This window comes from Protomyctophum bolini, assembly GCF_963924005.1.
Source record: "Protomyctophum bolini genome assembly, chromosome: 24".
Classification (NCBI taxonomy): domain Eukaryota; kingdom Metazoa; phylum Chordata; class Actinopteri; order Myctophiformes; family Myctophidae; genus Protomyctophum; species Protomyctophum bolini.
The window spans coordinates 26,086,841-26,103,372 of NC_137885.1; the positions used below are offsets into that span (position 1 = coordinate 26,086,841).

General features: G+C 40.7%; 1 protein-coding gene across 1 annotated transcript in view; it reads left to right on the forward strand.

Moving 5' to 3' along the window:
* The first annotated feature begins 13,292 nt into the window (after positions 1-13,292).
* Positions 13,293-16,532, forward strand: part of aox5 (aldehyde oxidase 5) — a 38,377-nt gene continuing 35,137 nt past the window's right edge. Inside the window, exons 1-2 of the mRNA XM_080758613.1 lie at positions 13,293-13,315; positions 15,868-15,925. Of these exons, the coding sequence (XP_080614739.1) occupies positions 15,898-15,925 (28 nt within the window). The 5' untranslated portion in view covers positions 13,293-13,315; positions 15,868-15,897. The remainder of the gene's footprint in view (positions 13,316-15,867; positions 15,926-16,532) is intronic.

The window sequence follows — 16,532 nt, forward strand, 5'->3', positions numbered from 1 at the left end:
TGGGTGACGTACGATTCTATAGTTAACCTTCGCTAATAATTGCGACCTTCAATTATATTAGGCCTATATTATGTGTGTGTGTGTATATATATATATATATATATTGGTTAATGGGAGTGATACACACACACACACACACACACACACACACACATAGGCGCTGGTGTTACTATGGAATTTATGGGAGACGGGGGTGATACGCGCGCGCACACGCGCGCGCACACACACCTCGTTCTAGAATTTCTCAGAAAACTGTCGTGATTCAAGCAAGACGTAAACTGCCTCTTTGTTTGTTATTGGTTGACAGCTAACAACTCGTCGCGTCGCAACGCGGAGTGAGCTTGTAGATCTGTTCGTTTTCGACAAGCGTACACTGACTGTCTTTTAGCGCGAGCTTTGAATTTTCCAGAAGAGGAAATAATATAAACTGCGTCATGTCTTAAGTTGGACTGATGAACTCCCGCCACTTTCAGAAGTTTATTCAGCGTTTTTTTAGGTGAGTGTTTAACTGTTTATTAAATGGCAAAGAACTCCGTTTTTTATGTCACTGGGAAAACTTTATTTAGGTAATTTGCTATTTGTTTGCATACTTGTCTACATGGGACCGCGGCGGAGGGGCTATTTTGTACCGTGTTTCGGTGTGGTTGCTTTGAAGACGGTGGAAATGGATATTGAGTATTTTTAATATAAGCCTTCCATTTGGGAAAAACACAGGCTTTAACTATATCTTCGGGTGCAGTTGCCCAACGATATCAGGGCAGGCCCATTATTAATTTACAACTGTCATGTCAACCCTATAGCTGGCGTCGCAACACATGTGACCTTAATTGTAGTTCGGCTATTTTCAATATAGGGCATAATTATAAGTTCAAATATTGAAAATACCATTGCCAGAATGTGAACACCACATATTGAGTACCAAAGTTGTAGGCTGTTGAGTATGGGTCCCACTCCCCAGCATGTAGAAACTGACAGATGCTAACTTGCATTATGTTGAGCAATTTTCATAATTGGCATAATATGTGACCATACCATTAACAACCTTTTATGCTTTTATGTGATGTATTCCCATGCTTTTGTTCTTGCTTAATGTAAGTCGCTCTGGATTAAGAGCGTCTGCTAAATGCCTAAATTGTAAATTGTAATTGTAAATTGTAACAACCTATAAGGGAAACAACATCTAAATTTTATCATGCTTTAAGGGTTTTCATGATGCTGAATCCATTCCAAGCATTAGGTTTGCACACAATACACACCTTGGGCTAAGAACGGCCACATAGCCATCAGCACATTTGGGCAAGTGCTACATAAAGCATGATGACATTTCTTTTTGCCTTCTATATATTATGCCAATTATGAAGATTGCTTAACATTATGCAAGTTAGCATCCGGCAGTTTCTCCATGCTGGGGACCCATACTCAACATTTCTAACATAAAACCTTGGTGTACTCAACAAACATGTCCGGGTTCACAATGGGGCTCTGTGGGCTGCCAAGTAGACTATAGTAGGACATAATGGTTCTCAAAGTGGGGCCTGGGCCGGGGTACAGGAGGTAAAATAGCAAAGAATCTGTTAGACCACTATGTTATACTTTGGCTATTCCAAAATGGCCAATCCTCAAGCTCACAACATTGCATTGCAAGCCAATTGCATTGCAATAGGCTGTGAGTTTGTAGATTGGCTATAGCTATTTTCCTTGAAACTTTGTGAAATGTCCTGATAAATTTTGAATTAATACCACAAATCTCCTATGGGAATCACTGGTGCAAAATTGGGCTTGAGACCAGATGTTGAATAGCCAACATGAGTAATTTTCATAATTGGCATAATATGTGACCATACCATTAACAACCTTTTATGCTTTTATGTGATGTATTCCCATGCTTTTGTTCTTGCTTAATGTAAGTCGCTCTGGATTAAGAGCGTCTGCTAAGTACTAAGTACTAAGTACGTCTACTAGTAATCACGCCTCAAGACATATTTTTATTCTTTGGCTTTTCCAAGCATATTATGAGCCTTTGATGTTGAAAGTGACACTGTGTACTGTATGTTGTGTATGTACTGTATGAAGTTGTGATTTTTATTATTTTATTGTAAAGCACTTTGGTACAACTTGTTGTTATTTAAATGTGCTATAGAAATATGGTATGGTATTGTATGCAGGGCTCGAAATAGCGACCATTTTGGTCGCAAATGCGCCTGAATTTTAATCTGTGCGATCTCAAAATATAACTGGGCGCACCAGTGCTACTGCATATAATTACTGTAGTGCGACCAAAACGATCGCGACCGAAAGTGTCGCGGGCCGGTTCCCTCCCGCGAGATGATTTAAACTTTTAGAGCATAAAGATCTGAGCATGTAAAAAAAAAAAGTAAGTTCCTAGTCCATTCCTGTCCAGAGTTATGATTGTTTAAAGAAATATCTCCTTGGCTTCTTCTACTTCCTCTAACCTCCCGTCAGTCCGTGGACTGATTGGGTGATCAACATCAGCTGGACCTGAGGTCCTCAGCTGTGAGAGACAACAAAAGGGCTCAATTGAATGGAATGTGTGGAGTCACACACACACATTTATGATGACGTTATGAAAATAACTTCTCATAAATATATACAGTAGGCCTATATATATATATATATATATATATATATATATATATATATTATTTTTTTTACTTCAATCAAAAAGCAGGCCTACATAAAACAAAGGGTTTTGTAGCCATTTACAAATTCAGAAATTATAGCAGAGACAGTATTTAGAATTTAATTATATTTTCAACTGGTTTATTGCCACAAAAATAGCATCTCATACCAACTGGCTTGTAGGCCAGTGGTTCCCAAAGTGGGGTCCGGGGATCCCTAGGGGTCCTCGGTTAAATGATAGTTAGGAACCAAATGGACCCTTATGGGTCTGAAACTCTGAGAGTGTACTACATACTATGGGTAAACCAATTTCACTGTACATTTGTACACTCAGTTAAATTAACTTTGATTTTATGGGTCCCAGAGATAGAAATGGGGAACGGTAGCCTAATTCAGGTCAAACTGGGGGTCCTTGAAATGTAAATAACTGAAAATCACTGCTCTAGCCGTAAAAATCTTCTCATATGGGGGTCCCTGGCATATATTTTCAAATGGGGGTCCGTGGGCTAATGAGTGTCAATTTGAGGGTGCTTGACATGAAAAATGTTGGGAACCACTGCTGTAGGCTACAAGTGTAATAATAATGAATGTAAAAAATCGATTACATATTGGTGCTCGTAAAATTTTGGTGGGTGCTCCTAATTTTTTTCTGGTGCTCCTTCATTCTGAATTTGGGAGCACCAGTGCTACCAAGTAAAAAAGTTAATTTCGAGCCCTGTGTATGGTAATATAATGTTAAGTTAGTTGCTCTACTTATCTACCAGTATGTATTTATTGTATTTTATGTTATGTACTATAACTTGTTGTATTGGTATGAAAGTGACGTATTGGTATGAAAATGTGTTTACATAAAGATTACCAGAATAGTAATTAATTTAGCTATACTGATGATTTCATTGTAGTTCACCATTTATGCTTGTCATCTCTCTGAGTTATCTTTTCTTCCTCTCATTATTCCTCTGCAGAGAGCCTGCTACAAGAACATCATGTGATCACGCCAGCCAACCAAGTTGAGATGTCCACCAGTGCTGAGGATGGCCATATAGACAGTCGAGATCCTGATCTGAAGAGTGCAAGTAAAACAAAACTACCAAGTCTTTTGATCCAGACTCTTTTTAACCACCTCAGTAAGACAACAATGTATACGTTTCTACTACGTATGCCATTCTAACACTGTATCGCTATGTAAATATTCATCATAGAAGTATCCATGTCAGACGGACCATTCCACCTCACACGGGATGTTGCAAATAGTGAGGAGAGATTATTTTCATTTGAGAGAGAGAAAAGGTTACATCATCATAACTGACCAGTCATTGTAGGGGTCCATTCATGTACTCTACTGTATACTTAACAACATAAAACAAGGTATATTTCAAGAGCAAGGGATCGCAGTAAACATCCACCCTAAATCTTCTTCCACACTGGGAGAAAAACAGCATCTGAAAGTTTGATGGGATGCATTTTTACACGTCAGTGCTGTGACCACTTTTACATTGCATCTAATGAGCGATCGGTTTCTTCTGACCCCGACCTGCGCGCACATACAGGTTCTTAACTTCTTATCAGTGTGACAGTGTTGTCTGGAAATGTTTCAATTGTCAGTGTCTAATTATTATGGCTAATATCAACACTACTACTGTTTGATTTTCCTTTTTAGGTTCCCAACTCGTTTTCAGTATATGTGGAACTTCTGTCAACCCTAAACCTGGACCTACCCATTCCTCAAGGAAAGCATTGGGTCTGGCTATGTACGTTTTAATTTGTTCATGTTGTTACCTGCATCGGTACAATTCTATTATGTGTCACTGTTAACCACTGAAACTGAGCGCTATACTTGGTAAACTAATACTTGGTAGACTGGGGTCAGCTCTATGCCTGGTTTGCTCTTTTTCCACATTCTACACCAATTCTCTCGACCAACAATAATCAATCAAAATGATAAGCTCACAATGTGTTGCAGTGTGACACGTTGTGAGCTTGTAGATCTGCTATTTTCAGTGAGTGTCAGAATAGGGGCACTTTTTCCCCCATACTTTCTAGTAAGAGATGCATTCTAGTGTTTCTATTCATCTTTAACAACTTGACAAACTTTGTTTCACAGGATGCCATGCTTGATTCACTGCATAATACATTTAAAAAAGGTTGAAATTAAATGGCACGAATAACGGGAAAAATGGACTGGAAGGAAGCGACCCGACCTCGTCAGACAGAGACAGCTGAGGTTAATCCAAGCACCATGGTAAAACACTGTCAATCTGTTTTAGCTGAAAACTAGTCTGTGCAGAATGAACGTTGGGACCTTTTATGCTGATACATTTAAAGGTCCAATGTGTTGTATTTTTCAACAATGTTATGCAATTTTACTTGAATCTGTAGAACTTGTTTGATTTATAGATTGATACAGGAGAAGATGACCGAGGCATTAAAGAACATTTGAGAGTCATGAAATAGGACCGTCCAGACCTAGAGCTCCTCAAGAAAGGTTGACAGAAATAGTCTAACAGTCTATCCAAAATAGTAAGTACAATAATGTGTCAATTGTCTCCTTATTTAATTGCATGAGTTATGACTATATTTTATACACGTTTCCTCTACTTTGCCTTCTAAAGCTCGCTTGGGATCTGAGAGATATCGCCAACATTGATGTGGACCAACAAATCCTCAATAAGCTTGCTGCGATGGCAGAAAAAAGGTAATTGCCAGAATCTAATTTGGTTAGATTTTCAAGTAACAAAAACTGACTGATGGCAGTAGCACCCTGAATCACTCACTCACTCACTACTCGACTGACATTTGTTCTTGTGATTTTAAAGGATTATGAAAATAACATTATTATAATAAATTATTGTATTTTCTTTTTTTAAGGCCTCCAATCGGAAGCAGCAATTCTGCTCTTGCCTGCACTATTCAAGGAGAAACCAGAGTTGCTGTTTGAAGTTGAGGTGAGCCATGAACCGTTCACTAGTGTGAGAAGCACTATGTAATTGAAGCACATTTTATTATTGCATTAGTTTTTATATTATCATCTGGTTGTTTCAGTTCTTTTTTTTATATATATATTTTTTTTATCCCACGATTTTGTAACCCATTTTTCACCCCTGTGTCAATCATCTAATGTGATCCTGGGCTCTACACACCCTCCACCAACCTAGTCCCCATATATATGGGGGACAAGGGGAGAGCAACGGACTTTAACTCATGCTTCCTTCATGCCTGAGTGTCCAAGTTGCTCCTTTACACCTGACAGGGGGGAGTTTCCCTGGTTGGACGTAGCGCGTGGAAGGAACACGTTATTCCAACCAGTTCCTTTCCCCTCCATCAGGCGCCCCGGCTGGCCAGGGGGAGGCAGTTTAGTGACCAGGATCACTGCATGTTTTTTTGTGAGGGTACCTACTGTACCCTAGGGGACACGGGGAGAACAAGCAAACTCCATACACAGAAAGGTTGTTTCTGTTTTTGACACAGTGGCTCTGCAGGAGACTAGCCAGAGGGTGTGTGTTGTTTGTCTGATGGTTAATGGTATTCCCTCTCCCCAGGGCCACGCTCAGACCAGCACTGACATGTGGACACCAAAGATGATGCTGAAAGGCTGCAGGGAGGGACGTCACCCCATCATGCTGTCGATGGATGAGCAGGTAATCACAGAGGAGAGTGTGGACATCTCAATGGCACTGGGACTCCTACTGTGCATATATTTTGTGTTCACAATCCAGTACCCTAAAGCAGGGGTCTGCAACCTTTTTCACATGAAGTGCCCCGTTTTCATGTTCGTGATAGTCAGTGCCATAATATAATTATGGACATCAAAATGAAATATTTCCAACTGATTTTGAGTGTCCATAATACAGTAGTATACACATAACAAGCTTAGGAATATTTTCTTTCACATCAGGATGTAATGGTTATTAAACTCAGAGCAGTAGCCCACCTACAGTATGTCCCAGAATTTCTCCCCAGTCATGAGTTAGAAGTTTGAATGAATGTACAATCATGTGCAGGATGTAATTTGTACATGTGAGTGTCAGTGGACTTATTTGAACTGACTAAACCTTTTTTTGGAATATTTAATTTGAAAAGAAAAATAATTCTCTGTCTCACTCTTATGCCAGTGTGCCAGTGATAACCCTCCCCTGTGCCAATGTTGACACCCGTGCCTAAGGTTGCCTACCCCTGCCCTAAAGGACTGAAAAAGACACTGACCTTTTTGGAGTGTGTTGTTCTGAAATTGAAGGATGTAGTCCAGTTCCCTATGGTCAGCCATATGAGTTTGTAGGCTTTAGACGAAGATTTTTTTTAACTATATATTTTTTGAAACCTTATAGCCTAACGAATCAGAAAATGTTTGTTGCCATTTTTTTCGAGGTCGGTAAAGCGGCCATCTTGGAGCTTTAGAAATGGCTACTTTCAAAAACGAATTTCTCAATATCTCGCCTCCTAGATGACCTAAAATCAAGATTGCAGTGGTTAAATCTACATTTTTGGTGGGCAAGGAATCCAATGGAGCTGATTACATTCTATGAGTCATGTATGGGTGGGTATTTAGCATTTTTACATCAAATCAAATGGTATTATTCTGGTAATCTGGATATGTATATCTTCCAAACAATGGAATATTTCACAAACACTTTGTCTCAAAAGACAGGAGACAACTTTAATCAAGACAAAGGGAACTTAACAAAAAAAATCACACCTGTGTGAAGTGAGTGGCGCTCTTATCATCGTACATCATCATGACGTAGTACACTATGACATCATCAGACACTATGACGTAAAATTCTTGATTCAGGACAAAGTTTGTGAACATACACTAAAAGCTGGACATAGGAGGGGATAGCGCCCCTCAAAAATCCAACATATCCCATAATCTCTCTACATTGAACGTTCAATGAACTCTAACAAACATGTCCAACATAATATCCATCAAAATTGTTTAACATAAGAATATGTACAATCTCTCATTGGCTTTGTTGTTGAAAAACACAGGCTGTTGAGTCTACATAGAAGCATAATCTCCATCATTGTCATCACTGTCACTTGCATACGTGATATCACGACAGTCTTCCTCATTCTGGCAGTCAGAGCTACAATGGAATATTTCACAAACACTTTATCACATCTCTCAAAAGACAGGAGACAACTTTAATCAAGACAAAGGGACCTTTAATCAAGAACTTAACAAAAAAATCACACCTGTGTGAAGTGAGGGCTGCTCTTATCATTGTACATCATCTGTGCAGTTCTGTGCAGGGAAGCCCCACTGAATCGCACGAACATATGTGTGAAGAGCAGTCTGCTTTACACTGACAACCATCTCAATGATAGATTCTGGTGCAGGGAGGAGCTCAGTTGTGACTGGTTTCAGCTGGCCGTCCTTGTCCTTGTGGTAGCCGTTCTGTAGTGGGTCAAGGAACTCTTGCTGAGCGATGTCAGCCTGACCCCACACGCTGGCCTGGATATGGGCCCTTAGGCCCCATGCTGCTTGAGGGCACCAAGTGTGGGTGGAAGCTTCTCACTTTCTGCCATTTGTTTGCAGAAAAGATGCACCCCTCAGTTCAGGGATTTTGATCCCTTTCCGAGAGTATACAGTGCAATCAAACGTCGCTAATGCAGAATGAAGATCCTCTGTCACTTTCCTAGTCTGAGAAAGCATTTGAAGAGCCTTAACGGCATGGTCATCTGCTTTTAGGTAGATGCTCAGCCAGGTAGCTTTGCCTATTCTAAAAGCGCCCTGTGTTGTCTGCTCCTGTAAATGCGTGAAACGCTGGCAAAGATTTTGCTCGATTGATGGAGTCTGTGTTTTAGTCATAGCGTGTGGAGAATGGAGTCTGAATCGTTTGCACTGCAACACGTTCTGAGGTTAGGTTCAGTTAGCTCAATAGGCAGAGCGCTGCAACACGTTGTGAGGTTCAGTTAGCTCAATAGGCAGAGCGCTGCAACACGTTAGGTTCAGTTAGCTCAATAGGCAGAGCGCTACAACACGTTAGGTTAAGTTAGCTCAATAGGCAGAGCGCTGCAACACGTGAGGTTCAGTTAGCTCAATAGGCAGAGCGCTGCAACACGTTAGGTTCAGTTAGCTCAATAGGCAGAGCGCTACAACACGTTGTGAGGTTCAGTTAGCTCAATAGGCAGAGCACTACAACACGTGAGGTTCAGTTAGCTCAATAGGCAGAGCGCTGAAACACGTGAGGTTCAGTTAGCTCAATAGGCAGAGTGCTGAAACACGTTGTGAGGTTCAGTTAGCTCAATAGGCAGAGCGCTGAAACAAGTGAGGTTCAGTTAGCTCAATAGGCAGAGCGCTGCAACACGTTGTGAGGTTCAGTTAGCTCAATAGGCAGAGCGCTACAACACGTTAGGTTCAGTTAGCTCAATAGGCAGAGCGCTGCAACACGTTGTGAGGTTCAGTTAGCTCAATAGGCAGAGCGCTGCAACACGTTAGGTTCAGTTAGCTCAATAGGCAGAGCGCTACAACACGTTGTGAGGTTCAGTTAGCTCAATAGGCAGAGCACTACAACACGTGAGGTTCAGTTAGCTCAATAGGCAGAGCGCTGAAACACGTGAGGTTCAGTTAGCTCAATAGGCAGAGCGCTGAAACACGTTGTGAGGTTCAGTTAGCTCAATAGGCAGAGCGCTGAAACAAGTGAGGTTCAGTTAGCTCAATAGGCAGAGCGCTGCGACACGTTGTGAGGTTCAGTTAGCTCAATAGGCAGAGCGCTGCAACACGTTGTGAGGTTCAGTTAGCTCAATAGGCAGAGCGCTGAAACACGTGAGGTTCAGTTAGCTCAATAGGCAGAGCGCTGAAACACGTGAGGTTCAGTTAGCTCAATAGGCAGAGCGCTGAAACACGTGAGGTTCAGTTAGCTCAATAGGCAGAGCGCTGAAACACGTTGTGAGGTTCAGTTAGCTCAATAGGCAGAGCGCTGAAACAAGTGAGGTTCAGTTAGCTCAATAGGCAGAGCGCTGCAACACGTTGTGAGGTTCAGTTAGCTCAATAGGCAGAGCGCTGCAACACGTTGTGAGGTTCAGTTAGCTCAATAGGCAGAGCGCTGAAACACGTGAGGTTCAGTTAGCTCAATAGGCAGAGCGCTGCAACACGTTGTGAGGTTCAGTTAGCTCAATAGGTCAGTGCGCTGCAACACGTTGTGATATCTCTGTATATATATATATATAGCAGCAAAAGTTTTTCCAGCGTTTCACGCATTTACAGGAGCAGACAACACAGGGCGCTTTTCTAGAATAGGCAAAGCTACCTGGCTGAGCATCTACCTAAAAGCAGATGACCATGCCGTTAAGGCTCTTCAAATGCTTTCTCAGACTAGGAAAGTGACAGAGGATCTTCATTCTGCATTAGCGACGTTTGTTTGCACTGTATACTCTCCGAAAGGGATCAAAATCCCTGAACTGAGGTGGCATCTTTTCTGCAAACAAATGGCAGAAAGTGAGAAGCTTCCACCCATACTTGGTGCCCTCAAGCAGCATGTCCTAAAGGCCCATATCCAGGCCAGCGTGTGGGGTCAGGCTGACATCGCTCAGCAAGAGTTCCTTGACCCACTACAGAACGGCTACCACAAGGACAAGGACGGCCAGCTGAAACCAGTCACAACTGAGCTCCTCCCTGCACCAGAATCTATCATTGAGATGGTCAGATGTCAGTGTAAAGCAGACTGCTCTTCACACAGATGTTCGTGCAATTCAGTGGGGCTTCCCTGCACAGAACTGCACAGATGATGTACGATGATAAGTGCGCCCCTCACTTCACACAGGTGTTATATTTTTTGTTAAGTTCTTGATTAAAGGTCCCTTTGTCTTGATTAAAGTTGTCTCCTGTCTTTTGAGAGATGTGATAAAGTGTTTGTGAAATATTCCATTGTATCTCTGACTGCCAGAATGAGGAAGACTGTCGTGATATCACGTATGCAAGTGACAGTGATGACAATGATGGAGATTATGCTTCTATGTAGACTCAACAGCCTGTGTTTGACAATGAGAGACTGTACATATTGTTATGTTAAACAATTTTGATGGATATTATGTTGGACATGTTTGTTAGAGTTCATTGAACGTTCAATGTACAGAGATTATGGGATATGTTGGATTTTTGAGGGGCGCTATCCCCTCCCATGTCCAGCTTTTAGTGTATGTTCACAAACTTTGTCCTGAATCGAGAATTTTACGTCATAGTGTCTGATGATGTCATAGTGTACTACGTCATGATGATGTACGATGATAAGAGCGCCCCTCACTTCACACAGGTGTGATTTTTTTGTTAAGTTCCCTTTGTCTTGATTCAAGTTGTCTCCTGTCTTTTGAGAGATGTGATAAAGTGTTTGTGAAATATTCCATTGTTTGGAAGATATACATATCCAGATTACCAGAATAATACCATTTGATTTGATGTAAAATTGCAAAATACCCACACATACATGTCTCATTTACAATGTAATCGGCTCCATTGGATTCCTTGCCCCCCAAAAATGTAGATTTAACCACTGCAATCTTGATTTTAGGTCATCTAGGAGGCGAGATATTGAGAAATTCGTTTTTGAAAGTAGCCATTTTTAAAGCTCCAAGATGGCCGCTTTACCGACCTCGGAAAAAATGGCAACAAACATTTTCTGATTCGTTAGGCTATAAGGTTTAAAAATATATATAGTTTTAAAAATCTTCGTCTAAAGCCTACAAAAAAACATAAGGAACCGGACTAATGCAGGCAAACTTCCTGTCACAGTAAAAAGAGTGTACAACTCCATCTACGAGTAGCATGTATGTAGGAGTCAGTGTTCTCTCTCTGTCTGGGTGGCCACTTGAAGAGAGTCAGCTAACAAGCAAGGACTTTGCCCCTGGACTGGGCCTCTTCTAATTCTGGAGTGTACATTTAGTTTTAGAAATCCTGAAAGACAGTCCTTTTTCTTTTGACGTCAGGTTCTCAGATTGACATAAGGGTCCTCCATTTTCACTACACTCATATAGTTGAAAAGTTAAAAAATAATAATTAAAAGAAATAAAAACATGTAGGCCTACAGTGTGGAAAGGAAAAACAGGGGTTGGTAGGGGTGGACTTTGACTTTTTGTTTTACAGGGGCCAGTTTCGAAGTATATACAGCTTATTTTACTTTTTTTTGTTCTGATTTCTCCAGATATAAAACAAATTAAAAACCAACAACAAATAGAAGCCAATGGGGAACAACTTTACAACAAAGGGGAAAAGGTTCAAATTAAATCCTGAAGCTGTTAATGAGACCACGCCCCCTAGCTGTATCATGTAGTTTGTCGATAAGTCGACGTCAGACGGTCTGCACGAGGAGAGATAAGAGAGAGAGAGAGAGAGGTAGGCTATATATATATAGAGAGAGAGGGATAGAAACAGATAACACATGCAAGTCGAATGAAAAAAAAACCCTTGTTTAAAAAACAAGTGTAGGTTCCAAAGCCCGTGAAGCAGTAAGCTTGACTCCAAAAAATAATCCACGTCCACACGTCCATTGTAGTTTAAGGTTTTACTTGACAAAAAGTGTACTGAACAACAAACAACATGTGATACAAAAAAAAGGTGTTCAAAAAAACGATTCTAAAATGGTCTAGTAAGGTTTCTGAAGTGTCTTAATATTTTCCAACGTGGTTTAGTATTTCCAAAGTGGGTCAAAAAACTGTAGCTGCTCTCAGGCTTCCAGCTCTGAACTAACTAAAACCCTGCTGCTGATAATGCACACTGAATTAACTGGCTTGCTGGCTTCTGCTCCAATAGGCTGAATTCTTAATTGGCTCTATTAACTCAGTTAACACAAAAATGTGTAATCAAGAAATGTCCTTCAAAATAGTACACACAATGAAATAACTTAAATGCACTCATAGACATTTTCTGTTCTAAATATGGCTCTCACAACAAGTAATATAACTGCCATGACTATGATCTGCTAAAAAAATAAAAAAAATAATAATAAAAAGTGATAAAGTTGACGAAAACATGAATAAACCATGTGAGCTTTGGAAGTTACTTAAATAGTGTTGATAAATCACATTAAACAAGCATGTTAGATTACCCAAATAAGCTACTATAGAAATATCTGAAAAAACTAAACAAAAAACACATTTATGCCATGCTGTGTGAGACATGTCTTTGTTTAGCTTCTGAATTACTTCATTTTAATAATAATTATGCCAGCTGACCCATAATTGTAACAACATGAACCTCTGCCCCAAATTTTCCAGAACGGCCTGTTATAGCGCCACCAGGAGGCCGACTTTTGAAAAACTATTTTTTTAATATTATCCAAATATCCAAATATCCAAATAACAACCAACTACCGACCATTTAGCTGGAGGACCCCCTGCAACCTGCCGAAGGACACCAGGGGGTCCCGGGACCACACCTTGGGATTTTAGGAACCGTTGGCTATATAATTCGGTCGTAACGTGTGACCATGCATGAACCCATGTGACGTGTGTTTGTGTGTGTGTGTGTGCGTGTGCGTGTGCGTGTGCGTGTGCGTGTGCATGCTAGATGTAAGATTAATGATGAGATAAATGCAACACGAGCCGGTCTCAGACAGACAGACATTCCTCAAGGTCTTTCCTCTGGTTTAAACATAAATTCATGTGGCTCTCTCACGTAGCCTAAACATACTGTATCATGGCTCCTTCCAACCTGCTCGTCTTCTTTGTCAACGGCAAAAAGGTCAGAATATCATATTCACAAGTTTGTCTGTTTGTTTGAATCAGACTATATTTGATTCATTTATTTGACGATATAAAACTGAAACATATCTCGTTGATTCCTTAAAACTTAAAACTTGAACTTCAACAGAATAGAAGTTTAATTCAATTCATTAAGTAAAATTCCTCAGAAAGATACTTTAACCAAATTTAACAAATGTAACCAAATGCAGACATAGTTGGTCCCATGTGTACGTGATCATTTGGTTACATTTGTACACTCTTGCATAAATGAAAGTTTAACTATAGCAAACCCATTTGCAACTAAACTGAAATTTAAAAGGTAAAGTCAAAATGAAAATAAAATAAAAAGATGAAATGAAACTATTTGTTTCAGAGTAGCAGATAGATGAATGAACTCATTGATTTACTGTGTGCATATACGGTAGAAACGTTAAAGTAAACCTAACATGTGCATTCTGCAGAGGTTCTCAAAAGGTTTGGGCTCAGAGTACCCGGTCCCCAGCTGCAAATTAACCTTTTTCGTCCACAGAACCCCTGAATTACAGTCACATATACTTCACGTATATGTCAAATATGTAAATCTGTCCCTCCTAAGATACAGTATGTTACATCATGGAATCCTGGAATTGAACCTGTGATATTGGGTTTAAGCCATTTTGGGGTTGGGAACCCCTTTTGGTGTTTTAAACATTATGTTATAATTTAAGCTATTTTAGAAAAAAATCGTGAAAATGTGGCGCAAATCTTTGAATATATATTCTTTAAGAGCGAACGTTTTTAACTCAAATCTTCGCTTCTGAGAGGGGGGGTCCCCGGAACAACATATTTTCAAATGGAGGTCGGCGGGCCAATTACATATCATTTTGGGGGTCCTTTACATGAAATATTTGGAACCACTGACTGACACAGAAACGTGAGGTTTTTCAGGAAACTGTCATGATTTATTAGACATTTTTTTAATTTCGACGGCAGGCCTGAATGGGTTAAGCCAGGCGTCTCTAACCTTGGGCTTTATACCCTTTATCATTTCAAGGCTCATTATTTATTTGGCATTTGAGCCACGGAACCACCATTTGAGACCCAAAACTGGTTCTGTTGTTCATGGATAAGATTGCTTCTATACAATTCAATGCTGTATTGATGTGTAGACTAACTGTGTAGACTTCTTGTAAATAAAGTAATGCAGATGTCTAGCCACTTGCCCAATAATGTGCCCAAAATGTGCTGACCTCATCACATTTCATCATATTTGTGATGATTGGCTATGGCTGTTGTTAGCCCAAGGAGTGTTTTTTGTAAGCTAATGCTTGGATTGGATTCAGAATGATGAAAACCCCCCGGTTTGACACGTCTTAATGCCTTAAACTAAAGTCACATGCTACTTAAAGCATAATGACATTTTGACATTTTTTCCTTATATAGGATGTTAATTAATGGTATGATCATCACATATAAACCCCTATAAAACGAATTGCTCAATACCGACAGCCGGTAAGCAAGTGAATTCATGAATGTATGTATATAGACAATATTTTAATTAGGACAATAAAAAAATACTATATACCAAATATAGCTGTTGGATCCGGTTGAAGTGGGCCTGTTTGGGGGCGGGGTCACATGACATCAGTCATCAGACAGACCTGTCACACATGTTAGCAAAACAACAGTGTGACCGACGCAGCGTAACGCTCAACGTTCATCTCTCACTCACCTGATGTCACGCACACACACACACACACACACACACACACACACACACGATGAATGCTGCCTTTATCCAAAGCACTTTACATTCACGACATAGTAAGTAAGTAGCCTTGCCGAGCCATGAGCCCCATAGGGGCAGGAGCCTATCTCCTGTTTCTGTAGTGTGAGGCAGCTTGATGTACAAGTACACCCCCTGGACATGACGCTAGTATGTCACAGGGACTTATACCCCCCAATCCAACCCTTGATGCTGAGTGTCAAGCAGGGAGGCACTGGGTCCCATCTTTACAGTATGACCCGGCCGGGGATCGAACCCCCGACCTCCCAGTCTCAGGGCGGACACTCTAACCACAACAAGGCCACTGAGCTGGTCATTGATGACATAACAGAGTATTTCTCCATTGCACTATTTATTGATAGGCTATACTTTCACTTAAAACATTTGAGTAGTTTTTGGTATAAATAAAGCATCACGCACACTGTCGCACAGGGGTGGGGGAAAAAAAGAGTGTTTTAAGCATTATGTTAAAAAAATAGCAGATCTACAAGCTCGTAGCACGGCACCAAGTGCCGTGCTACGAGCTTGTATTTTTTTTTATTTTAAAAAAATCGTGAAAATGTGACGCAAACGTTTTTAACTCAAATCCTTGCTTCTGGGAGGTCCCTTGAACAGTATATTTTCAGATGGGGGTCCGCGGCCAAATTCATATAAAAAAAATCTTTAGGTTTTAGAAGCCTTTTGTTTTGTTTTTTTAGAATCGTCCTCGGGTCTCAATGTGTTAATAGTTTCTTGTGCATGTCTTTGTCTTCTTGTTTTTTTCTTTTTAATGTTTTTTCTGACAGGTCGTTGAGAAGAATGCAGATCCCGAAGAAATGCTCGTTAGCTACCTGAGGAGGAGAAGTTGGTTCTATGTTCTGTCCTGTCCTGTTCTGTCCTGTTCTGTTCTGTTCAGGTCCATTGTGTGATTGACATATATAACACTGTGTGGGTGACATGTGTTTCGCGGCAGCGGTGGCCGAAAGGTTTGCGGAGTGGTCTTGATATCGGAAGGTCGCTAGTTCATATCCCCGGACCGGCACGTTAAAATTACCACCGCTGAAGTGCCCTTGGACAAGGCATTGAACCCCCTACCATGAAATGTTCTATGAGCAGGGCCTGGCTGTAAACAAGTTATTGAGCTTAGTCCAGTTACCCTGGGTAAACATAGTACCTTTCCTTTAGTCCAGTTACCCTGGGTAAACATAGTACCTTTCCTTTCCTTTAGTCCAGTTACCCTGGGTAAACATAGTACCTTTCCTTTCCTTAGTCCAGTTACCCTGGGTAAACATGGTACCTTTCCTTTCCTTAGTCCAGTTACCCTGGGTAAACATGGTACCTTTCCTTTCCTTAGTCCAGTTACCCTGGGTAAACATGGTACCTTTCCTTTCCTTAGTCCAGTTACCCTGGGTAAACATGGTACCTTTCCTTTCCTTAGTCCAGTTACCCTGGGTAAACATAGTACCTTTCC